Source organism: Vipera ursinii (assembly GCF_947247035.1).
Source record: "Vipera ursinii genome assembly, chromosome: Z".
Lineage (NCBI taxonomy): Eukaryota > Metazoa > Chordata > Lepidosauria > Squamata > Viperidae > Vipera > Vipera ursinii.
In genome coordinates, this window is record NC_139517.1 from 37234571 (window position 1) to 37260662 (window position 26092).

Here is a 26092-nt window from a genome sequence, read left to right on the forward strand (position 1 = left end):
GCCCATTTGCATCACTAAAGCACATAAAAATGAGGTGAGAAGCATTTTTTCTTGTTTGAAAAAAAGGTTAAAACATGGTGGGATTTTATCATCAATGTCATGCATTAGGGGCTCCTAGGTCAAGGCCTGAGTAAAATATCAAAGAGGAGCCCCCAAGAAATTTGAGCTGTAGGTTGTATAAAATATAGTTGACAGACCAGAACTGGATGCAATAATTCATAACTATAATCTCTGAAGCACCTTGTTTAATTATATAAAGCAGTGTACAGTTATTCCTCAAATTACAACCATTCATTTATCAATCATTTGAAGTTAAAATGGCACTGAAAAAAGTGACTTATGAGCAGTCCTTCTACTTACAACTGTCACATCATCTCCATGGTCAGGTGACAAAAATTTGAATGCTTGGCAACTGGCATGAATTTACAATGGTTGCGGTATTCCAGGGTCATATGATTACCATTTACAACCTTTCCAGTGGGCTTCTGATGAGCAAAGTCAATAAGGGAAACTGGATTTGCTTAAAAACCACGTTTCATTTAACAATGCGACAATTTGCTTAACAATCATGGGAAAAAAGATCTTAATATTGGGTGCAACTCACTGAACAACTACCTTGCTTAGCAATGGAAATTCTGGTTCCGGTTGTGGTTGTAAGTCAAAGACACCTTGTAAACACAAATATTCCCATCTGAAGGCTTTTAGTCAGTTCTAAACTAAAACCTACTTTCCATTTATTTCACGGAAAATAAATTTGAAAATCATTTAATTTAATTAATTTCTTCATTCACATTTACAAAGCAGGAAATTTTCTTATAAATTGTGTATCGGTACAACTAGAGCACCTGCACCTGCACTCAGTTTTCTTTCAACCTCAAGTCAGCCACATCCAGTTGAGTCTTCTTGTATGAATATTGGGAGCTTCCAAAATATATTGCATGCTACTTAAACTGTCTAAAATTTTCTATTGATTTGAACAGTTATGTACAGTAGCATTGGCATCTCTTTCTTTCTAGTAATTTCATCTTGTTTTTCTTTATCTTCAGACAACTGTAGGAGAAGTGGCAGAGCGTCCCTTGCCCCAATGAAGCATTCCTGATAGTTCTTCCAACCTTCTATCGCTTTACTATCCCATATATTTTCAAAGTGGATGTGAGGGCATTCACTCCACCATCTCCTGCTGAGTCTTTCCCATTTTTCTGCAACAAAGCATTGTTTTTTTACCTAATAAGTATCAGTGCCGTGGTTGCCTATCCTCTGACCACTGAAAACAACAAAAATGTCCAAAATAAATCTGCTTTGCTCTTGTTGACATCAAAGGTCTCTGTGTACTAGATGTGTCTTTTTAAAAAAATCAAAAGTAAACATGTTAATAAGGCTAACCAAGTCACCTTAAGAAAAGAAAGTAGCCAAAGACTTTCATAGCATATCAGATCTTTGACTAAGAGTAACAAAAAGATATAAATTGTAATATGTTTGCACCTAGACAAAATTTATGGATATTTATCTTGCAAATTAACAGAAACTTAGAAGAATACACATGTCTATTAATATAGGAGAGAATGCCATAATGCAATCACTTGGTTTCCATACTGTGTTTCCAGAACTGGGAAACAGTATTTACCTTTCATGCTTCTGCTAGACCAGGGGTTTTCAAACCTGGCCCTTTTATGACTTGTGGACTTCAACTCCCAGAATTCCTCAGCCAGCATGCCTGAATTCTGGGAGTTGAAATCCACAAGTGATAAAAGGACCAGGTTTGAAGACCCTAGTGCTAGACTGATACTCAGGCTAAGTCTTCCAGGCAGAGATTCAAGGACATGGCCCTTGATAAACTTGTTTTACTATAGACACTAGAAAAGCCGTTAATGAAGAAATCCAGCAACTGCAAAGTGTAATATGCAGGCCATGTGTGTAGCAGATTCAAGACTCATGTCTTTTTCTACCACCCATGAGGTAGATTGGGCTAACAGCTGCTTGTTTTTTGATGGGATGTTGAAATCATTTATTGTTACTATAGTGGTTCATTCTGTTCTCAGGATCTTTATCCTATCTCACTTTCACACTATTCTGGCTGAAATACTGATCCCCAGGCCCTGAGATTGCAGTTCAGAAATTCCTGGTCAAAATAGAGAGCAGCCTGTTAGCTTCTGGTTTCTGCAAAGTTATCACTTCCTGACTTTTCAGCCTTTTTAAAAAACATTGACTAAAAACAAATGTACAATAGCCATGTTGGAATCAACACCACAGCAGATGTAGTTAAAATGCACTTACCACTCTTTCCCTTTCCTTCCTGTTTCACACCACTACTTCCTAAATGTGCAGTGACAGATTTTCAGGTCCATGTTTATAAGGACACTGAGATTATGTGCTAGCAGCAGGAAAAGAAAGTTAATATTTAGTTAACCATCTGGTCTATGTTCCCTTGGAGAAACTGGAGCTAAAATTAACTCACCTACCTGCTATGTATTGGCTGACTGGATTTAGTTATTCAAAAACATCCAGTTAAGTCTGTGGTGCAAACAGATAAGTAACTATAATCTTGAATACCTTGAGCTCATTGATTTCACCGGTTAAGTTTGGATCCAATCCAATCCAATCCAATCCAATCCAATGGCCGACTTATTCAGCTTTTACCGTAAGAAATTATAGGTGGATTTTGCCAAACAAGCAAAATGAAGGGAAAGATCTTGGAATTTTTGGAATATATCATTAACCTCTTGCTTCTTCATGCCTAGAAATAAGATAAAGCCAGCAACATGAAGATGGGAACTAAAACTGGGGTTGCCACAATATTATATATTATATATATTATATTAATTTAATTTGTATACCGCCCTTCTCCCGAAGGACTCAGGGCGGTGAACAGGGCAATACATAATAAAAACAAGATACAAAAATTAAAATTTATTAAAAGTAATTAAACAACGATGCCCATAATAAATTAATACAGATTAAAAGTTAAGTTAATTTATAAAACCCAACCCCATCCCATCAGGTCAGGCCGGCTTGTTCAAAAAGGTGGGTTTTAAGATCGCGCCGGAAGGAGCGGAGATCAGGCGCCATCCGGAGCTCGACTGGAAGATGGTTCCATAAATCTGGTGCGCCCACAGAGAACGCCCTCCCCCTGGGGGCCACCAGTCGGCATTCTTTGACCGGTGGCACCCTGAGGAGGCCCTCTCTGTGGGAGCGTACTGGGCGGAGGGAAGTTGACAATGTTCCATGGCTCCATAAATAACAAAGGAAAATTCAAAAACTGATTATTAGGGGCAATGTGACTCTTAGTCCCACTCTTAGGGGATCAACATTCTTAGTCCCAGTTTTTGGGGACCAACATTGAGAATATTTTGTTATGCGCATTCCTCATTTGTGTTTTAATTCACAAATACTAATTTACATTTCTTGAGAGTGCAAACAAATCAGGCTACAAAAATTGGATTACCGGTAGATGGCAACAAAGAATTAGAACTTTATGTGTCTGATGCCATTTAGTGGTCATCTGCATTTTTGCAATTTAACTATAATAGCCTTAAGGAAACATCTACATTAATTTTCATATAGACTTCTAGAAAGAATTGAGAAACTGATGATGAAAAAGAATGACATTAACTCAAGAAGGAAGAATGAGAAATTGAGCAAAATCTAAAATGACAGTCATCTGTAACAGTAACAGACAGCCCTGTAACAGTAGACTTTTGTTTCTTTTAAAATGGATTCATACATTTTTTTGGATTGATGGAGGGATGGATGGATGAATGAATGGATGGATGAAAAGAAACTATTCTGTACATCTTTAGCAGCTATAGATATAGGGAGTTTGAAGGACTGAAAAAAGGGATCTAAGGTCCCAAAACATATCACTGCATACAACCAAAGGGTACACCAGAAAGTTTTATAGAAATCACTCCAAAATTGGAGAATAAAATGGCAAATGTAGTTCAAGATAAATATGAAATAATGTAATTTGAAGCAAAACATATTCCCTACTTTTACATATTTTTATTTTCATGTATTTACTAAGCTCCCAGAATCTTGTGGCATAGGTGACTTATTCAGTACAAATGTTGACCAAGGTATAATTTCAGTGAAAAGGCAAAACCAGTGCTGGATGGCAATAGATGTGGTCACAGCCTAAGCTCTGCCCCTTTTGTGTTTATGTAGCCAGTATTTTGCAAATTATGATTTCCCCTAAGGATATTGCTGTAGGGAATCATAAAAGGAAGATTAAAAATAAAATAAAATTAGTTTTAGTTTAGTTTTATTAAATTTTTATACCGCCCTTCTCCCGAAGGACTCAGGGCGGTGAACAGGGCATATAATAAAAATACAAAAATACAAAAGTTAAAATAGAATTAAATTAATGCCCAAAATAAAACAATAAAATATACAAATATTGACCATTATTCTATCCTGTTCTATTTTTGGAACTTGCTGTGGACATTTCAAAAATCATGGAGGGAATAGAAAGTTGTATTACATCAACCTTTTACCCTGAAACAACAGCTTTTCAAGGTTGAGTAGAAGGAATAATGGATACTGAAGGTGAGTGATCCCAGATGAGGCCTTCATGTGTAGATAGGGAGGAGCTGTGTGTTGGGTGCAATGTGTAGGCCAGGAATTCACTATCCTAGCTAACTAAATCTGAAATAAAAATATATTTACCTTTTATGAAGTTATGGTGCTTCAGAGGTCTGATACATCCTTTTCAGACAAACTGGTTCACATTAATCATTCAATTTAAACTTGAATCTACTGTGAAATAAAATTTTCCTGCTATTACCTTGCTTCACTGATGTCTATCAGAACCTCTCCATTTTAGGTATAAAAAACAAGCAAACAAAAAACAGGCAATTGAATTGTACAGTATTGAAATACTGTATTGCATAGCACACAAAGGAAGCAGAATAGTTTACAGATTATGCAAATATTTCTAGCTATTGAATAATCAACTCATGTTGTTTCTAATAAAGGCTTTGCCAACCAAACCTGAAAGGTAATTTAGTCAATTCTGGGGAATACTGAAGTGTCAGCTGTCTGACAAAGCACATTTAATAAGCATTGCAAAATGACATTCTTCATTCACCCCAAATTTAGGTCATCATCTTGCCTGCAAGGCAATCCCATAAAACTGATTCAGCAAGGTAAGTATCAGCATGTCACCATCATCATCATCATCATCATCATCATCATCATCATCATCATCATCATCACTCATCACCACCACCCCCTTTGTTGTGGACCATAGATGCATATAAATTAATTTGTACCCCTTATTCTCATCTCTTATTAGGTATCCAGAGCATAGGAAAGTAATCATCATCATACTTGAAAGCACAGTTTCGAAGTCACATTATTATACAACTAATTCTGGGTGAAGTTTATAATGCCACAATAATATGTAACAGTCATAGCTTTGGAATTCATATATTTTGCTTTATGCCAATAAAAAAGTCAAGAGCTTCTTATAACTTTGGAGAACTTCTGGGAAAAATCAAGGCTTGCTGTAAGCTGACTTAACCAAAAACACTTCCTATCATCAGAATAGTAAATAGCATGAGATTTGCATATTTTATGGCTCTATACTACAGCTTAAGATATAAGACATCTTCCCAATTTTCAAAGGTCTGAGGTGTGCAAAATGTTTGGAGCCACTTGAGGGTTGCTCAAGCTTGTTGGAATGGATCTAGAATGAAGATTGCAGAGATTATAGGATCAGAAGTAGCTCTAAGACAGAAACTGATGGCTTCTGAATGAAAGCCATTAGAATATAAAGTTATGGAGCTGGACAGAAAGCAAAATTCATAGGCACTATAATCTAGTATTGGATAAGGCATAGTTTTATTGGTCAGAATAATATACCAAAGACTGATCAAACACTTCCTTGTCTTCTACTTCCTATATACCCAGAGATAGTTAAACACCAAGTGAAAAACACATAGAATTAATTTATTCTGACCTCATTTTGCTTCCCAAGGCAAATGCCAAGATGGTGTCCTTCCCCAGTGCATGTGAAAAAGCTAACTGGACCAGCAGTTTAATTTCTTCAACATGGGGATCAAAAGACACCCATCACTGCATAAGATAACTGGTGGTTAGTTTAGGAGACTCCAGATCAATGGAATGGTGCACAACCTCTCTTACTTTACCTCCCAAAATTTGTCAGCTGAAGCAACTGACTCACTTGATTTAAAGGCAGGATAGCACTGTATGCTTTAATTCAGAATGATGATTAACCATATCCTTTCAAGATATGGGCTCAAAGGCACTAGTAAATGCAATAGCTACGATTCTTATCTCTAATAACATACAAAATTGTACATATCATGAATAGACATACTCCCGAAGCAAAACAAAATGCCACACTATATAATTAAGTCTTAAATTGTATAATTCTGCTCCTTTCACATTAGTTTCATTTCTAACAGAGCTGGGTCATCCGTGAGTCATCCATGACCACAGCTGCCTATTGGCATCTAAGACACAGTGTTAGGCTGCATTAACAGAGGGATAGAATTGAGATCATGTGAAGTATTAATACCATTTTACAATGCCTTGGTAAGGCCACACTTGGAATACTGTATCCAGTTTTGGTCACTACCATGTAAAAAGGATGTTGAGACTCTAGAAAGAGTGCAGAGAAGAGCACAAAGACGATTAGAGGTCTGGAGGCTAAAACATATGAGGAATGGTTGCTAAATTGGGTATGACTAGTTTAATGAAGAGAAGGATGAGGGGGGACATGATAGCAGTGTTCCAATATCTCAGGGGCTGCCACAAGGAAGAGGGAGTGCAGCTATTCTCCAAAGCACCTGAAAGCAGGACAAGAAACAATGGATGGAAACTAATCAAGGAGAGAAGCAACCTAGAACTAAGGATAAACTTCCTGACAATTAGAACAATTAATCAGTGGAACAACCTGCCTCTAGAAGTGGTGAATGCTCCAACACTGGAAGTTTTTAAGAAGAGACTGGACAGCCATTTGTCTGAAATGGTATAGGGTTTCCTGCCCGAGCAGGGGGTTGGACTAGATGACCTGCAAGGTCCCTTCCAGCATTATTATTATTATTATTATTATTATTATTATTATTATTATTATTATTATTATTATTATTATTATTATTATTATAGACAAGACAGCGTAGAAAAGTCAGTGTCCTCCTAACCATTCCCAAGCTCCCCAAATTTCTTGGCAATGTCCATTTTGCTCTCTGAGTTCAAGACAATTTCTTGTGTCTCTAGAGACCCCAAGTAAAAATATGAAGTAAAAATTGACTGATTTTTTGCAATGCACCTTTTCATATTTTTTTTAAGATGAACACTAGACTGGTCAAATGAGAACTAAGGAATATCTTTCAGCAAAGCAGATGGAAAACAAAGGGGAAGAAGGACAAACAATTCTGTTCTGCTTTCAGGGATGATGTTGCCATCTATATCAGCTATGATTGTTGAAGGAAAAACATACCCTAGAAAATCATTTAAAGTGGTTGTAAAAATGAATGCATCTCTTAAGAGTGTTGCAGACTCCTGTGAGAAAAGCAGCAAGATGAGAAACTTTTGCAATAACAATAACAATAACAATAATAATGGGCAGTCCTAGTGATACACTACCCAGCTGGAATTACCAACTGGACATTGGCTGAATTTCCTAGACCGGAAAATGTGTAAACTTTTGAATATGCTCCACACTCTACATCCACGAAGTGACATCGACAGATTATACCTGCCAAGAAGAATAGGGGGAAGAGGGCTACTGCAAATCCACCAAACTGTAGAAGAAAAACGAAGTTTGAATGACTATGTGAATCAAAGTATAGAAAAATTGCTGCAGGCTGTGAAAACAGAGAGCATTATCAAAATAACAGATACAAAGGCAGAATATAAGGAAAAATGGCTGGATGACAGATTAAATAAATGGAAAACCAAAGCTTTGCATGGACAGCATTTGAAAAACATTGAAGGAAAATGTGATAACAATTTGACATGGGCATGGCTTAAGATGGGAACCATCAAGAAAGAAACAGAAGGCTTAATACTGGCTGTTCAAGAACAAGCACTACAAAATAATGCCATGAAAGCGAAGATACAAAAATCTACTGACAGTCCAAATTGCTGACTTTGCAATGACAAAGTTGAAACTGTTTCAGCAAAATCACGCAAACTGATTACAAACCTAGACATGACCGAGTTGCTAAACTAATCCATTGGGCATTCTGTAAAAAATATGACTTGCCTGTGTCCGAAAAGTCGTGGGAACATAAGGTGGAAAAAGTTGTTGAGAATGAGAGGGTGAAGATCTTGTGGGACTTCCAAATACAGACAGATTGTCATTTGGAACACAACACACCAGATATCGCAGTCACAGAGAACCGAAGCGTACAGTTGATTGATATCGCTATACCAGGAGATGCCAGAGTCGAAGAAAAAGAACTGGAAACAATTACGAAATACCGCAACCTGGCCATCGAAACTGCGTGATTATGGATGAAACGTATAACAGTGATACCCATTGTCATTGGGGCACTGGGAACTATGTCCAAAAACTTTGCAAAATACATCAAGAAATTGCAGCTTCCTGCAATAACTCCAGCAAAGCTACAAAAAACTGCACTACTCGGAACATCTTACATTTTAAGGAGATACCTGGTTGATACCTAGGATGCTGGCAACAACCCGTGTCAACCATTAGTGCCAGTCACTTTGAGTGTTCAGTTGACTGAGTTTCACGTTTTATGAATAAATTTTTTATACAAAAAATACATTTATTCACTGCCTGATTCTTAGTGATTATGAGCAGAGAGAAATTTTTTGAAGTACTTCTTTGTGGATGTATGAAAATGTTTGACAATTTCATTTTTCCCATTTGGAAGATACACTTTTTTATATCTAATCAGAATATGAAATCACTTTGAGAACAAGAAGTGAAAAACTGTGTGAGGTATGAATTAGAACATGAGACATGTTGATTAATAATATTTGACAATTAGAAGTTTATTAAAGATGCACTGAACAACCACATTATTAAACATTTCAAAAATTGCAGCCCTAAGTATTTCCATGTTTTGGCTAGGCAGTCTGGACTATAATGAATACATGACTTAACTGAACCTACAATATAGAATTAATTTAATGAATCTCTCTATATATTCTACATACCAAACAAATTAAAAAAACCACCTTATTTTTTCCGCTGTGTTAATTTGTAGCTTGCATTATCTTCCTGCACACATTAGAGTCATGGAAAAAAATCTTCATCAGAGAATGCCTGCTAGGCAATATGCAAATCTTGCAAGTTAAGACGACAAACAACAAGGTAAAAGTGATGTTGAACAAGCTTTGCCCAAGTTTTGCTAGTGATACCACTATTGTGAAATCCAAGAACTGCTCATGGAACAGGTCTCTCTCAAGGGATGGATGTATTTCTCAAGCATATCCTGCAAGTAGAAGACACTATAAAACATTGCAGTGCAGATATTTATCTTTATGGCTTCAATCAACCTTCTCTTCTCGTCTTCCAGACCCTATGCTATTTATGTGAATTTGGCCAGTCATATGCTCTCTGTTAGACCTAAAAGGTGGCAATGGCAACCAGATCACACAAACATTCCCAAAGAAACTGCATGGACTTGCCTATGTAGTTGCCAGAAATCTGAAAGTAACATTGATCAAGGGAAACTGTCTTATTTAAAACAGAAAATATTAAATAAATTCCTTTTGTTAAAAAAGAAAGAAAGAAAAAAAAGAAAGAAAGAAAGAAAGAAAGAAAGAAAGAAAGAAAGAAAGAAAGAAAGAAAGAAAGAAAGAGAACTACGATTATGATCTGGTCAAAATTGAGAGGGTAGGAGATGAAGGTTGCAGAATTTGTCAAGAAATTTCTATCTTTCCATCACTACCACCTTCTTAAAACTGATGTACAAGTGCCAAACAAGGGATTAAGTATCTTCTGATGACATTGACAGCCAAGTCAAGTCAGCCTAGTATTTATTGTTCAGTTAATAAAATAAAACTAAAATAATAAAAACTATCCAAGAATTTTTAATTACTTTAATACAATAACTGGTTAGAATAATCAGAAATATTGCTATTAGTAAGGATGTTGCCTCAAAAAGGGGATGAGGAAAACTTGGCTCATCAAAATGAACATATTAACAATTTCTCCCTGGGCTAAGGAGCTTGCAGAGAAATCCAGGAAGCTGTTAATTTCTGTTATTGTTGGGTTTTGGGGTTGTTTTTTTTTGGCAAGGTGCTTTTAGGATGTTTAATTTCAATAGTAAAGAAACAGCAAAGATACCTTATGCATAGAAATGGAAGAAGAAAATAATACCATAGTAGGACAGAGTAAAATAGGGAACGAAGTAAGGTGGGAGGGAAAAGAGAGGAAGAACATTTGGGTCTGGTCCTTGCTGGCAACTAAGTGCTATAGTAGCTGGATCTTATTTGATTCTCTTTTTGCCAGATAATTATTATATTTTTAAGGGGAGATGAATGAGTACAAGAAAAGCAAAAAAGATGTTAGGAGAACTATTTAAATAGGTAGGTACAAAAGCTAAGTGAATGGATGGATAAATAGATGAATAGATAAACAGAAAAGTGCAGGAAAAGGAAGAGGCCATGAAAATGAAACATGGGTAAAATGGTCAGAGAATGTCGGCTGGTGGCCCCCAGGGGGAGGGCCTTCTCTGTGGGTGCTCCGGCTTTATGGAACCAGCTGCCGGTCGAGCTCCAGACGGCACTGGACCTTCGCTCCTTCCGACGCGGTCTGAAGACCCATTTATTTGAACAAGCTGGCCTGGCCTGATGGGGGATGTTAGGGTTTTTAATGGGGTTTTATACTGTTATTGTTTTTATCTGGGCGATTATTTAATTCCTTTTAATTTTTGTATTCTCTATTTATATGTGCCCTGTTCACCGCCCTGAGTCCTTCGGGAGAAGGGCGGTATACAAATTTTAATAATAATAATAATAATAATAATAATAATAATAATAATAATAATAATAATAATAATATTTCTGAGAACAACAATCCTAGAGAATAGCAACCTGGAATGTCATGTAAACAGCTGGGCAATTCCACTAGTGATGTGGTTTACTGCAGAGAAGGACACTGTGTGAGTACCTGTCCTTCCATACAGCCACTCCTCTATACCAATTATAATTCCCAGACTCTCCCTTCCTTGCCCAGAGGATCTTTTCATCCATAATTTTATTTTAGTGCTGGCTGATCTTTGCTGAGTTTGTATTTATGGAATGATGTGAGTATTTTCCTAAGGGAGCAGCAGGGCTCAGGAATTATCTGTATGCAGGAGAGTTTCTGCCCCTGCATTGATTTCCTTGTAGGATCTTATTCAAATTATCAGGTTCTTTTAATGCTTCAGACAGTCAAGCAGTTGAATGGGGCTTGAAGCATCTTGGTAATTCATGAGAGATCTTTATTAGAAAATTATTAACATCAAGCAAGTGGTGCACAACTTGGAGCACTTGTCAATGACGGTTAATTTAGAAAAAGAAAAAGAAAACAAGAAAGTGAAAAGTTTCTGATTGGTAGGGTTTCCTCCCAATTCAAGGTATAAAAAGAACAAGTTATTTAAAAAGTTCAAGATATAGAAAGAGCAAGTTTTACCAAAAGCAATGCTCTATATAATAATAATAATAATAATAATAATAATAATAATAATAATAATAATAATAATAATAATAATAATAATAATAATAATAATAATAATAAAGTTGGAAGGGACCTTGGAGGTCATCTAGTCCAACCCCCTGCTCAGGCAGGAAACCCTGTACCATTTCAGGCAAATGGCTGTCCAGTCTCTTCTTAAAAATGTCCAGTGTTGGAGCATTCACCACCTCTGGAGGCAGGTTGTTCCACTGGTTAATTGTTCTAACTGTCAGGAAGTTTCTCCTTAGTTCTAGGTTGCTTCTCTCCTTGACTAGTTTCCACCCGTTGCTTCTTGTCCTGCTTTCAGGTGCTTTGGAGAATAGCTTGACTCCCTCTTCTTTGTGGTAGCCCCTGAGATATTGGAACACTGCTATCATGTCACCCCTCACCCTTCTCTTTGTTAACTAGACATACCCAATTCCAGCAACCGTTCCCTAAATGTTTTAGCCTCCAGCCCCCTAATCATCTTGGTTGCTCTTCTCTGTACCCTTTCTAGAGTCTCGACATCTTTTTTACATCGTGGTGACCAAAACAGGATGCAGTATTCCAGGTGTGGCCTTACCAAAGCATTGTAAAGTGGTATTAGTACTTCACTTGATCTTGATTCTATCCCTCTGTTAATGCAGCCTAGCACTGTGTTGGCTTTTTTGGCAGCTGCAGCACACTGCTGGCTCATATTGAAGTAATTGTCTACTAAGACTCCGAGATCCCTCTCACAGTTACTACAGATGTTAATATGAAAAGAGAATAAAAAAATCTGATTCTTGGTGGCCAGGCCCAACCTAAAAAGAATACAAACCATAATCTGCACATCATGGTGAAGTAGCTATATTAACTGGAACCTCAACCAATTGGGTGTCAAGATATACAAATCTGGAAATATGATTCCAGTACCTAAGACTAAGTCTTCGCCTGCTGAGGGTTTTTAAACATTGTTCATTCATACTTGATGGAAAATCATATTTCCATAGCTTGTGTCACTGGGGAGTTGGGTTGTTGCAATTGTTCGAAAATAGCCCTTAAAAAAACAAACTGAGAAGCATTATACTTTTGGTTAGATCCAGTATATGTATACATGAACTCATGTTTTTATAAATGTCTGCCAGTGTAATTTTATTTTGCAAATTATTGTTTATGTCCTTAGTTTTTGGTGATGCATTTCCTTCTTTCGTTAGGCAGAAGTAGCCACCTGAAAGGGGAGGGGCCAACAGGTAAAACAATGTGCAAAAGACATTGCTAAAAGCATCAGTCTTTGACTTATCACATTATTGAGGAAAGGGTCATCTGCCTTTCAAGCGTGATTAATTGGAACTAAACAGGCTAGTTACATATTAGTTAGATCTATTAAAAACTGCAGGACTATTGTATCTCATCTATAAAATACTTCCTGTGCTGAGAGCTATAAAAGTGCTTACGAACACACAGTCTGGATTTGTATGAATTCCATACTCCATACAGCATCAAAATTAATGATTTTTGAAATCTAAATCTGCTTTTATTGTACAAGTATCCATGCTACCCAAAATGTCGTAACTCTAAAAATCTTTTATATCTTGGAAATACCTACCGGTATTCTTTCATCCAAACCTAATAACAAGCTGCAACATACAATTTCAGATCAAGTAAAACCATTTATTCCTTTTTCCTTTGCATCTTGTATCGCTGTATATATGAATTGTTAATCAAATCTATATAACTGTACATAAATAAATAAATTGTGTAAAACAACAATTACAAACATTAAAAAACCCCATACTAATAAATATCCCTCAAACTCCAAAATGCAATCAAAAGTGGAGTCTAGCCAAATCTGCAGTTCCATGATGGTCCCAGGCCTGGTCACATAACCAGCTCTTGAGGGCCTTATGGAATGTCAGAAGGAGTGGGCCCAATCTACATTCAGGGATAGGAATGTTCCATAGGGTGTGGGTGCTACAGCAGACAAGCATGTCTCCTGGGGCCCACCAAATGTACATCTCTAGCTGATGGTACTCACAGCATCATGCCTTCTTTGCAAGATCTGATGGGGCAGACTAATATAAATGAAGAAAGGCATGTGATAAAGATCTTTAAAGTTAAAACCAGCATGCTTAATTCATGTTTTTTCCCCTAGACATACAGTACACACTTAAATATATTTTAGCCATTATTTAACAGGTAATTAGTTGTTAAAATAGAAACATCATTCTAGGCAGAATATTCATCTTTATCACAGAAATTCTCCTCAAATGTGACAATTGTAGTTTCTCCCATCTTAGTATGTCCTTGATATAACTAAATTCCCCATGAAAATATATGGCTCTTTTATAAGTAAAATTATTATATAGTTTCAGAAAGTGCAAGTTAAGTAAATGTTCGTTAAAATGTTAACCAGATGACTTATTTCCATCTTGAATGTATAGATATTCAAAAAGCTATTTTTACAGTCCAAATACAGGAATAGAAACACACGTCTCATCCAATGTGGTTTGAGCATACTGGTTTCACACATCAGCAAACATATTATGTTCAGTTATTTTCTTCAGGAGGGATGGATTGTAATTGACCAGAAGAGTGGCTTCATTCTTGAAAAAGAGACTGTTTTAACTCTGCCCACTACATATTTATGGGTTCTTCCCAAATGTTCAGTGCAGCCTTAGTCACTAAAAGATTGCCCAATCCTACCCCAAGGAAATTTCTCTGCCTTTGTAAGAACTGTGTGGATTAGTTCTAAAAGTATTCTATCATAGAAAAACACCCAAGGAAGCCCATGAGTTATAAATGTTGTATCTTTCTTGGAAGAAAAGCATAATCCAAGCATTAGAAATGCCTGGGTAAGATTTTGCCAATGGAAACTATTTTTTAAAAAAAATCTTTATTTTTGCAACCACAGAGTAATTGCCTCTAGCTGTTTTGTTTCACCTTGTTTTACCTTTCTCTATTGCCATATGGCAACATTAGCTGATAGTGACACATTTTAATTTAGAAACCAATTACTAACAAAGTACAGAAATTTTGGAGGAGAAAATGCCCTGTGCTTCAAGATATATCTTTAAGAAAAAACATGTCTTGCAGGTACATTGGGCGCACCTTTACTTTGTTAATTTTGTCACAGTACAATTTTGTGGTACTAATTTCTAAGCTGCAAAGGATGCTTCAGATGGCTTGGAGAGTGGTCGTGGGGTGATCTATTTCTCTCAGTTAGTATTTGAGGTGCTTCACATATTGAGGATTCAAATTTCATGATATTTAAAGCAGCCCTGTGAAATCAATGACATTAATGGAGGATTAATATATCCAATTGTTTTCACTGAAGTTTATTTAAATATGATTCATTAAAGCAAGATTCAACCAATTTCATTTTTATGATGTATATCTATGGGGGAAAAAAGTGGGCATCCAAAGCAGTATGAGTTGAGGCCAAGTGTACAAATGCAATTTCTATGTCTGAGTTTTATTGTGTAAGAAGCAGCTGTATAGCTATTTGATAGTGAACAGGGATGATGAGGATAAATTTGGTAGAAAGTACGTAATTTATATCTCCAAACACTGCCTGTGTTTTCAAAGGCTTCCATTCATATGGTCTTCTGAAAGGACCTTAAAACTGGGCTATGCTAGTTGGCTTGGAACCTGATGGGGACACACTATTTTGAAAGTGTTGAAGTGAGTGAGAGATAAAACCCACCCCTTTTATCTTTTTGTTTTCTGGGTTTTTATCTGTCATTTAATTTCTCTAGGTTATCTGTCATTCGATTTATAATTTTTATGGGATTGTAAATCACCCAGGATTACTTTGGCTAGTGAGAAGGGTAGCATATAGAGTTAACAAACAAACAAGAAAATACACACAACATTGAAGGAAGAAAGATTAGTTAATCTATTCTGGCAAAATAATGAGGAGGATTCTAAAGTATCTTTTCTAAATAATAAATATTATTAAAAGTCATAAGCTTTCATGAGTTGCAGCTGAATTCATCAAATGCATCTCATGAACATTTATGCTTTTTAATAAAAGTAGTCAGGAAATATTCCTTATTCTACTCTCCATCTGCAGTGCAGATAGGAGTACCAGGGTAATGTAGGCTTTTAAAAGTTCCCTGTGGCTGTCATTTACATTGCAGAAAATAAAAACAACATTCATGTTATTGATGCTGTCCCTCCACTCTTAATATCTAAGATTCATTTTTGGAAGAATGTTCATCATGCAGATATGTTGGAAAACTGATCAACTTCCAGACATTTTCCCCTGTGACTTTCATGGTCTACCAATAGGCTCATGAAAAGAGAGGGATTTTTAGCCCATTAAAATTGAAAACAATAAATGGAAAAGATTGAATGCTGTCTTTTCCTTGGGTCATATGTGGATCCCTCAAAGCTAAAATACAACATCCAAAATCTTTCTAAAACTTGTTACATTTATTTTGGGGTTATTCATTTAAAAAACTCTTTAGAGGATCCTGTGGCCGTTCTAACCCAATGCCTAAATCTGACAAGATAAATATATAGGCGGTTATCCCATTAATTACTGTAACTCATTTAGTTAATTACACATTAAATTAAAACCTGTTTCTTCTGGCCCTGCTCACTTTCTTTTTATTTATTGGACTCATATAAATCTAGATACCCCCTATTAGGGGATGAATGATCTCCCCAGCTAAGCTAGTTCTGAAGCTGAAATAGGAGAGAGAAAAAAGATGGTTTAGAAGAAAAAAATGTAATAAGAGGCAAATCTCTACTACCTTTTCATGAACGGAACCATAAAAACATACTTTTTTTAAAACAAGCAAGTCCTAGTAAATTTAATGAAGTGTCTTTTCATAGAAGCATTCAGAATTTTTGAGAACGAAACCTGTTTGCCAAGACTGTGCTTCCTCACCAAAATATGTTTTTGTAGTTTTGTCTATAGAAAGGAGAACCAAATGTTTTTTTAAATCCATATACTACTAAATCTCTTGGTTTTGTAGTATTAACTGGGGAAAAATATTTATCATCAGGTAACAGTTTCTGAACCAATGTACCTCAAATGGGTTAATTTACAGTAAGCACCCAAAATCTGGGACCTGTGACTTCTGGAGGAATGAAATTTGGGAAAAAATGTGGTTGCTTCAATGGTGGTGATCTGCCTCCACTTCAGCCCTACCAGGCTGTTGCTGTAGACACGCGATGCTCATTTAAAACTTTTTATAACTGTTTTATAACAGTTATTTTCTCAGTCCCTCACTGTGTCCCACACCCAGCAGCAGTTAGCAAGAAAGGAACCCCTGTAATCTCTTTCTGGGCCATGGCACCCCCTGATTTGTGGGGCATCATTTATGCATCCCTACACACTCTCCCTGACCCCACCATCCTCTCACACCTTCCCTCTCCAAGCGGTATCACTTAAAACACTCCCACATATCCTCTCCAGCTAGGTTGCCCCAGATGCCTTTTTTTTGCTCATTGTGTTTCTCTATTTAGATAAAGAAATATTTCTGAAACAATGACCCAACAGGGAATGGATTTTCTAATTTATTTTAAAAATGAGACAGGTACAACCCTAACAATGAAAAGTTATGAGGAAATAAACCACCTAAATGTATTATCTTGATTAAAATATACTAAATGTGACAAAAGGAAAAAAAAGAAGACTACTTGTTAAAAAGAAAGAAATTATCCATGTAACATCTATTGGTGCCAATGCAATTCAATATTTCTTAACACATGACCCACTGATCCTCCAAATTTGGATAGTTCAATTCTTTATTCCACAATTCATTTTTATAACTAATGTTTTACTTTTATTTTAAAGATGTTCTTGATAAAATTGGATTTTTGGTTTCTCTTCAAGCACTCCATCTCTGTAGGAACCTAAAACTGCAGCTCTCTTAGAAGTTGTTGAAGCATCTGGACTATTCATCATGTGTTTTAGTTGCATATATTGTCAAGTGAATTTTGTGAATAAATCAGAATGCAGCCTTTCAATATCTTTAAAACAGTTATTTAAATTAACTTATTTAAAGTATTGATCCAATGGCTCACCCGGGGACTCCAATAAAACATGTTCCCTACTGTTTTCAAAGAGTTATTTCAGTGTTAATTTCTCACGTGACTCAGGTTCAAAACATAATCACTTACCTATTTAATAACCAAATGTGCTTGGCAGTTTTCAAGATTAGAGACAAAGATCCCCGTTTAATATACCTGGACTTGAAAACTTGCCAATATTTGAGAGGTGTTATATGCTTAGCCTCCAAATGAGCCCCCAAAAGGGAAAACTCATAAAAGACTATCTTACATACTATAGCAAAATAAAATCAAGATGAAATCAACACAAATAATCCCTAATAATAGTGGAATATATATTTTTTGCAATAGGCTGTAATTATTTCTTTCCCTTGAATATTTTATAATAATGCTATTTTATGATACTTTTCAGTGTGGAGCAAAGAAAATGATTCATTTGATATTGTGGCTGATGTTTTTGAGAAAGAAATGTGCTGACACCATGCAAGAGCTGAGTGTAGCTGAGATTTCTGAAGGCAAATTTGCCTTAAGAATAATTTTCTTTGGCTAGGGAAAGCCAAAGCCAGATGAGCCAGCCTTATGGAAGACAAAGTAACACCCTTATGGCAACACCCACATTGCAGAAAGTATAAATAGATACCTGGGTATATGTCAGCATTTGCAGTCTATCTTTGCATCAAGCTGTGCATCTTTGGCTTTATTATTTTTTTCTGGCTCCTTGCTCTTGCTTCTAAAATTCATTTGTTATGAGTTGCAGGTCCAAACAGACTATGATGTACACCAAGGGGAGAAGCTCCAGTAGTAGCTGTGGTGGAATAAGGGTAGTTTCAGGGAGAGGTGCCTCCTCCGTTGTAAGTAGTGTTGGAGGTGGTGTATCTGGGAGGAGCTTTTCCAGTGGAGTCTCTTATGGAGGGGCAAATTGCACTGATGGTGGCTTTGGAGGAAATATGATAGGGAGCTACGTGTATGGTTCTGGGGGCAGTTTCCGCTTTGGTGGTGGCTTTGGCATTGGCAATGAACCCCCCTTGATCTCCTGTGACGAGAAGATGACCATGCAGAACCTCAATGACCGCCTGGCCTCTTACTTGGAGAAAGTGAGAAATCTTGAGGAGGAGAATGCTGAGCTTGAAGCCCGAATTAGGCAGTGGTATGACCAACAAGGCCCACCATCTGAGCTAAAGGATTATAGCTCTTATTATCAACAAATTGAAGAGTTAAAGAATCAGGTATGAAAATTGTTCCTATACATTGTGCATCTATATTACTAATCATTCTAGGCATGCTATATATAGGTTAGGCCTTGATGCTTTGGGATTTAATAGAGAAAAGTATGTTACATTAACTAGGAACAGAATGGCTATTCGAAAAAGGAGATGGTTATAGTTAGCAGTAGGGTTGGGAAATACTATTTGGGAAATGGTTCTTGCCAACGCCAGAGAGCGAGACCCATCAAGGATTAGATGAAAGAAGAAAATCATGCTGAGAGAGGAAAGCATGAAATAAGTGCATCCCATGCATCCCTTCTAGGTAGGGAACAGACTGAGACTGGAAAGTAAAATTAAAGGCTAAATTTGAAGTACAATGTTGTGACAACTAAGAAGTAGTAGGTGGCAAAATTCAAATAATATTATTCTTTCCCTATTTCAGATTGTTTGTGCCACCGTGGATAATAGTAAGCTTGTCCTGGATATTGATAATAACCGCATGACTGCTGATGACTTCAGGTTGAAGTAAGTGTCATTTGAATCACATAATAATAACCATTACAAAAATTACAAAAGGCCACACAGCTTGGAACCGCACACATCCTATGCTGGTGCATAAAGACATTCTAGATTGTTGGGAAAATTGGATATGTATAAAGACCAATACCTGCTAAAGAACTAACAGCTGTGATTTCACATTATTGTGTATATAATAATAGTTTATTAAGCTTGTATGACACATGACTCTTGCAATACTAGCCGGCTCACAACAATCCCACAAGGAAAGTACCAATAAAAATACAAATAAAATATAAAAACCAAAGCTAAAACATGAAACAAGTGCCTTTTAAAATTTCCTTTTCCATAATGGGGTAACTATCACATAGTCCACAAATGAACACTCCACTGCAGAACAGCACAATGAAGTTAAAGAGGGAATCCTTTTCATACAAGTCTACTCCAGAAGAATAGATTTTACTGATGATCCTTATGGATCTAACAGTGCTTTTTCTCCCCCTTCCTTAACTATGATGCAGGTATGAAACTGAATTGGCTCTTTGCCAAAATGTGGAAGCTGATATCAATGGATTACGCCAGGTCCTGGATCAACTGACTCTCTGTAGATCTGATTTGGAGGCACAACTTGAATCCCTCCGGGAAGAGTTGTGCTGTATCAAGAAGAACCATGAAGAGGTGAGTTTCCCTTCTCCATGTTACCTATATTGCTATTATTCCTGCTATGAGTGGGACTGAGGGAAAAAAATCCTTAACTTATGACTGAGCATCCGCATTCTTTTGAACTTTATTTGCAGGAAATTAAGAGTCTGAAGAGTCAGACTTCTGGTGATGTTAGTGTGGAAGTTAATTCTTCTCCAGGTCCAGATCTGAAGAAGGTTCTGGAAGAAATGAGATGTCAGTATGAAACCATGATTGAGAACAACCGCAAAGAAGTTGAACAGTGGTATGAACGCAAGGTATGTTGTTTCTAAATACAGTAAGATTGAGTTCACAGAGTCATCTTTATACTGTAACAGCTGACAATCTGAGCAGTTGCTTATGCAGTTCTGGGGGGAAAGCACCACTTAAGGAGGAAGACTGATTTTCGTAACATTTACATGTTCTATTTTCAGTGTAATAAATGCACATTGAAGTAATGCCACATAGCCATTAGGAAAAGACTGGACCAAGTAAACTATGTTCAGGACTTTGTTGTTGAGGGGCAACCTCAAGACTATTTGCTCTCTTTCCAGATTTGAATTGAACACCTCTTCCTACAGCATATTTATAAGTAGGATATATGCTTTCCTTATTATTAAGGGGCAGTTCTGAGGTGAAATCTGGCTCTTTAGGGGTAAAAGTTTCTCAGCTCTTCCCCCTGTTTATATTGTGAAATGTTTATAGAGACAATGAGAGAGAATAAGCAAGATAATCCTATTTTACTCATCCTGGGATGCTGCACTATTTTGGTCTATCACAACTCTCCCATTTAGAAGTCCACAACCGTTTTGGTTAATGACTGAACTTCATTATACTTATAAAAAACATTTTTGGCTTTCAAAGACTGCAGTGGGGATGGCGAGCCCATCATGAGGAGCAGATTCAACATTTTGAGTGTGTTTTGGGAATAGTGTTTGTGGCATATTTTCAGCTACTTTCAGAAAACTACAGGTTTGTGTTAGGCCTACCAGAGAGTAAAAGGATCTATCCTTATATATGGTCACTCAACTAGAATGGGAAAAGCCAGACCAGAATATCATGCCTACCTTTGGCAGTGCCTTTTATGTTTAGAAAGGACAAATCCAAGCTGTAAATGAAACAAAAATGCAATACATGATGATCATAGTACAAGAGGGCTGGCCATGTAAAGAAAGATCTTCAGAATATTCCTTATGTAATTAGTGGTGAAATCATGAATATAAGTAAATGCATTTATTCATGAGAGCTGCTAAATTTAATGACACAAAATAAATATGGAAATCCTCTATTTAATTTTCTACTTGCCGGCTTGGCACAGTGGTTAAGGTCCTGGACTCAAAACTGAAAATCCATACATTGCAGTCTCCACTTGGGCATGAAAGATTTTTGGGAGATTTGAGCCAATTATAATTTCTCAGCTCAATTCATGTCATGTGATTGTTGTGATTGGGGAAATAGGTAATGGCAGCATACATAACTTATGCTACTATGTTGTACAAAATAAAGATGGGGTATCATAATCAACACTAGCACTCTCATATCATGCTATTGTCCTTACTATAAATATAAGTAACCCTATTTTAGTAATTAAAATGTATTGTTCCCCAGCATACTTTAAAAATAAAACAACACTTAGAGCATGCCCTTATTCTCTTCCTTAAAAATATTTCCCTTACCAATATTTTAATGCTTCCAAGGTTCAAACTCAGCTTGATGTCAATAGTTTCCTCAGTAAAGAAACTGTTTCTTAATTTCCCCATCTTATTTTTAATGCCTTTTCAGATGGAAGAAGTGAATCAGGAGGTCTGTATCAGTAGCAAAGAAGTTGAGGATTGCAACAATCAAGTTGTTGACCTGAAACGTCAGCTGCAAGCCTTAGAAATAGAGTTGCAGGCTCAGCTTTGCTTGGTAAGCATCTCTCTTATTTAAACAATAGACTTTAATTTCTGATCTGCCTCTTCCATGAATTATTTATTAATTATAGCAAGTATATGGTTCATACTGATAGAAAAGAAAGATTTTTAATACTTTCTCTACAGTATCAAAGATTGCAACTCTAGAAGACTACTATTTTAGCTAAACATGCAGATCTGTAGGGCCAGTCAACTCATGAGACAATTTTACAAGATGATGACTATTCCTGGGCCAGAACTAAACCAAAGGGTTGGTTAAAGGCAATAAGTACAGGGTAGATAGAAGCAAAGAAATAGGTAGACCAAGAGTTGGGGAACCTGCAACAAAGGGTATATCAGAAGTAAGTGATGGGATGTGGAAGGAAAATATTTATTGCTACGCAGTAAGTTATTCATCATAGCATTTGTATATATGTAATTGCCAATGACTTCTGCAAAGGGCATTTCATCTCTTCACATATACAAAAATAAAAGCATTATTTGTGAAGTGCCAGAGATTATCCTTTTTTTGGGGGGGGGGAATGTAGCCTGTAGGATACATTCTTGATTTTTTTTAGCCTTGATTTTCTATTGGTAACTTTCACTTTTTAACTTCTTAAGAGGGAATCACTCCAAGACTCCTTGGGTGAGACTGAATGCCGCTACAATACCCACCTGGCCGAAATACAGAACCAGATCTCTTGTGTGGAACAGCAGCTAGCAGAGTTGAGGGCAGAGATGGAGTGTCAGAATCGAGAATACAGAGAACTTCTAGATGTCAAGTGTCGCTTGGAACAGGAGATCCAGACCTACCGCTCCCTTTTAGAGGAAGGGCAGCAAGACATTAGGTAGGTAGATCATGATAAACTTAAACATTTTAGATTTTCTGCTATTTTTTTCTTTTCTACTAGCTCCATAACTCTTCTGAGGTGTGCCATTACACTAAGGGAAGCAGCTACCTTCAACAGTGAGCCTAGCATGTAACTGTAATTTATTTAAATTTATTTTTATTTTACTTCCAGAGAAGTGTAAGTGAGATTTTATTCCGTATGTATTAGACCAATTTCTAGCCTTTACTTATCATGGACTTTCTGTGGACAGAGGAACCATTTGCTGCCTGCAAGGCTAGATCTGTTGAAGATAAAGCAACTAACCTAAACTGTGAAGCATACATTTGCTCATGGTCATATTTTTAAAGGGTTAATATATGGATGCCTCAAATGAGATGGTTTTCTTTTAATTTTAGGAAGTATAAAATCTCAAACTGTTCAAAAGTTTTGAAAATCAATACTGTAGGTTAATTATCAAATACAAAAGACTCAATTTTCTGGCAAACCCTATCAGTTTCTCAAGAAGATGATGATTCTAGTTTATTAGATTAATTTGCCCTCCCAGTCTCTAGCCTTCAGCATCTGCCTCTACATATGCATAACACACAAGAGGATGCCTAAAAATGCACAGGGTATGTTGTCTTTACATTATAGTGCCACTATATGATAACTAACAATTAAAATGGAACTGTCTAATGTATATATTAGCTACTTCAGAATTTGTAGAAGCATAGGGTTGTCATATGTGCAGCCTGGCCATCCTGGGAGAAAGGATGCTGGACTAGATAAATGTTTGGGCTAATTTAGTAGATCTCTTCTGCTCATATAAATTCACCGGAGGAATCCTCTGTTCTCATTCTTCTCCTGCCCTGCAATCATATACCATAGAAAGAGCAGAAATAATTTCATTTAATGCTATATTATATTTTTTCAATATTTCAATCTCAGCAGCAGCTCTTCTGGAGGTGGACTTTCCAAACATTCAGGAGGAGTTAAACTCCACTCTCATTCTTACAGTACCTGTAGTCCAGGCCAGGCTTCGGAGCTGAAAGGTAAGGGAGAAATCAATGTCCCTATATTAAAGATGGAAACTAATCCTTAAAATAAACAAACATTTTGGTATATATATGCAAAATTGAAAAATGAACCTTTTTTGGAAAGGGAATACAAGCTATTTTAGCTTAGCTTTGACCTTTCAAAATCTTGTATTGTCTCTACAATCTTGTATTCTACAATCATTTTTATTTCATTAATGTTTTTAGACTGATATCCAGACCTGTTCCTTTAAGTCCCTGGACCATGCAGCCATAGATTAAACACTGTGGCTCTGTTTCTCACTTACTGAGATTTATTAAGATTGTTCTGTCTCAACTGTATCTGAATTTGTTCTGAGTGAACATGTAACAGACTTAGCAATGTGCAGGGCTTTTTTTTCTCATAGAATGCTCAGAACGGAGTTCTGGCACCTTTTTTGGATGGAACCTTGTAGGGTAGGCAAGGCGGGTTGTATGACATGTGTGAGTTCTGGCACCTTTTTCTTTTACAAAAAAAAAGGCACTGGCAATGTGTAAATACTCATTCCAGTTCCTTATTTTAAGGTGCATTTATACTTCCAAAATGAAAATCAATCAGATTAATAAATCAGTCATCTAGTTTGTATCCTCCGATATCTTTTGTTTCATAATTCAGGAAGGATTTCTTAATTACTTTCTCAACATCTTCCATGTTAAAAGGGCAGGCCATATTTATTAATTTGAGATGTTTTCATTTCTACTTACAAAGTTTCCTCTTTTTTATTTCTTTTCTCTAGGATACAGCAGATGAATGAACAATAAGATTTTCAACTAATAAAGGCTTTGCAACTCTATTCTATACTGCACACTGGTTCATATCAGTTAGCAAAAGAGGAATCTTCCCTCTAGCTATTGAAACACTGTTCATAGCAAATATCTATCAGTGCGTTGTCTTTTAACTAGCAGATTTACCCATCTCTCAAGCTTAGATATGACCATTAACATGTGCATTTCTTAATTTCTGTGGTGTGGCTCTTGGATGTTCTGCTGAAAATGGGTTTTCAATAAAACTGGGCTTCTAGCAAATGCAAATCAAATTTATGCCTCTGTGTCATGAACTTATAGATAAGAAGTCCTGTGTTTTGTCCTTTCTGAAACAGGTTCCTGTATAATTATTAAAACAGCAAAACATGGTCAATGAAAGTTATTTAAATATTAGAATATATGCCAGTATTTGTTATTTATTCCTTCTAGAACAGGAGTAGGCAACTTTGGCTCTTTTATGACTCGTGGACTTCAACTCCCAGAATTCCTGAGCCAGCTGGCTCAGGAATTCTGGGAGTTGAAGTCCACGAGTTATAAAAGAGCCAAGGTTGCCTACCCCTGTTCTAGAAAAAAAAGATAAAAGCAAGGCTACTGAATAGCTAATCATTGGGGCCAGATACCCATGGACAGCTTTTAGGGCACCAAATATATATTCCAAGAGAGCTTAGTAACAATATTTATTTTATGTATTCATTACACAAATTTATATAGCTTCCCTACTCATACCTTACATCTAAAAATCCATCATGTAATAAAAATCCTTAAAAGCCCCACATTCCACTCAACATGGCAACAACAACACAATCAAATCAATCGATCAGCTCCATCTTCATTTGTGGTTCCTAGGACTAATGACAAACCCATGTTTTTAGGATCTTTTGGGAAGGCAAAAAGGAGGTGGTCAACCATATCTTAGGGGGAATGAGGAAGTCTCATCGTGCCACCAGATGTACTTCCCTAATCGATGGGACCCATAAACCTGCACTGCCTTCCTGTCTTGGTGGGCCAAGTGGATATAATAGGAGACAAGCGGTCCTTCAAATAGCCTGACTTTCTTATAAAATATAGCAGTACACACTGATGATATATTGGACGCATTATGGAAAATTTAGTTAGAGATTCACCTGGAGGCCCTGTGTAAAGCTCCCAAGACTAAAGAGGTAAACAGCTCAAGACTACTATGTTCCATGGAACCCTCAGTTTACTTTCAAGATCTCTCTGCAAGGAATCAGAGTTCTGGTAAAGACCTAACTCAATTTTTTGTGCAGCCTGCTGTTTTGAACAAGAAACAAGTTTCAATAAGCTTTTTTTTTTAAAGAAAACAAGGGGGGGGGGAAAGGTGATGCAAAAGAATCGCAAGGCATTCTCACCCTGTGGTACAACAAAGGAAAAGCATCCAGCCTTTTGGTCTGTGGTTTCTGCCATCATGTAATCAGAACCTCTCATACACTCACTTCTGGATTTGATCCCACACTTAACAATGAGTTCT

The 26092-nt window shown here is 36.6% G+C and overlaps 1 protein-coding gene across 1 annotated transcript in view; it reads left to right on the forward strand.

The window, feature by feature from the left end:
- LOC310649270 (uncharacterized protein) overlaps positions 1 to 26092 on the forward strand; it is a gene marked incomplete at both ends in the record, with an annotated part of 44687 nt that overhangs the window by 7405 nt on the left and 11190 nt on the right. Inside the window, 7 exons of the mRNA XM_083377570.1 lie at positions 18387 to 18867; positions 19289 to 19371; positions 19884 to 20040; positions 20160 to 20321; positions 21826 to 21951; positions 22557 to 22783; positions 23714 to 23817. Coding sequence (XP_083233696.1) covers positions 18387 to 18867; positions 19289 to 19371; positions 19884 to 20040; positions 20160 to 20321; positions 21826 to 21951; positions 22557 to 22783; positions 23714 to 23817 — 1340 coding nt within the window. The remainder of the gene's footprint in view (positions 1 to 18386; positions 18868 to 19288; positions 19372 to 19883; positions 20041 to 20159; positions 20322 to 21825; positions 21952 to 22556; positions 22784 to 23713; positions 23818 to 26092) is intronic.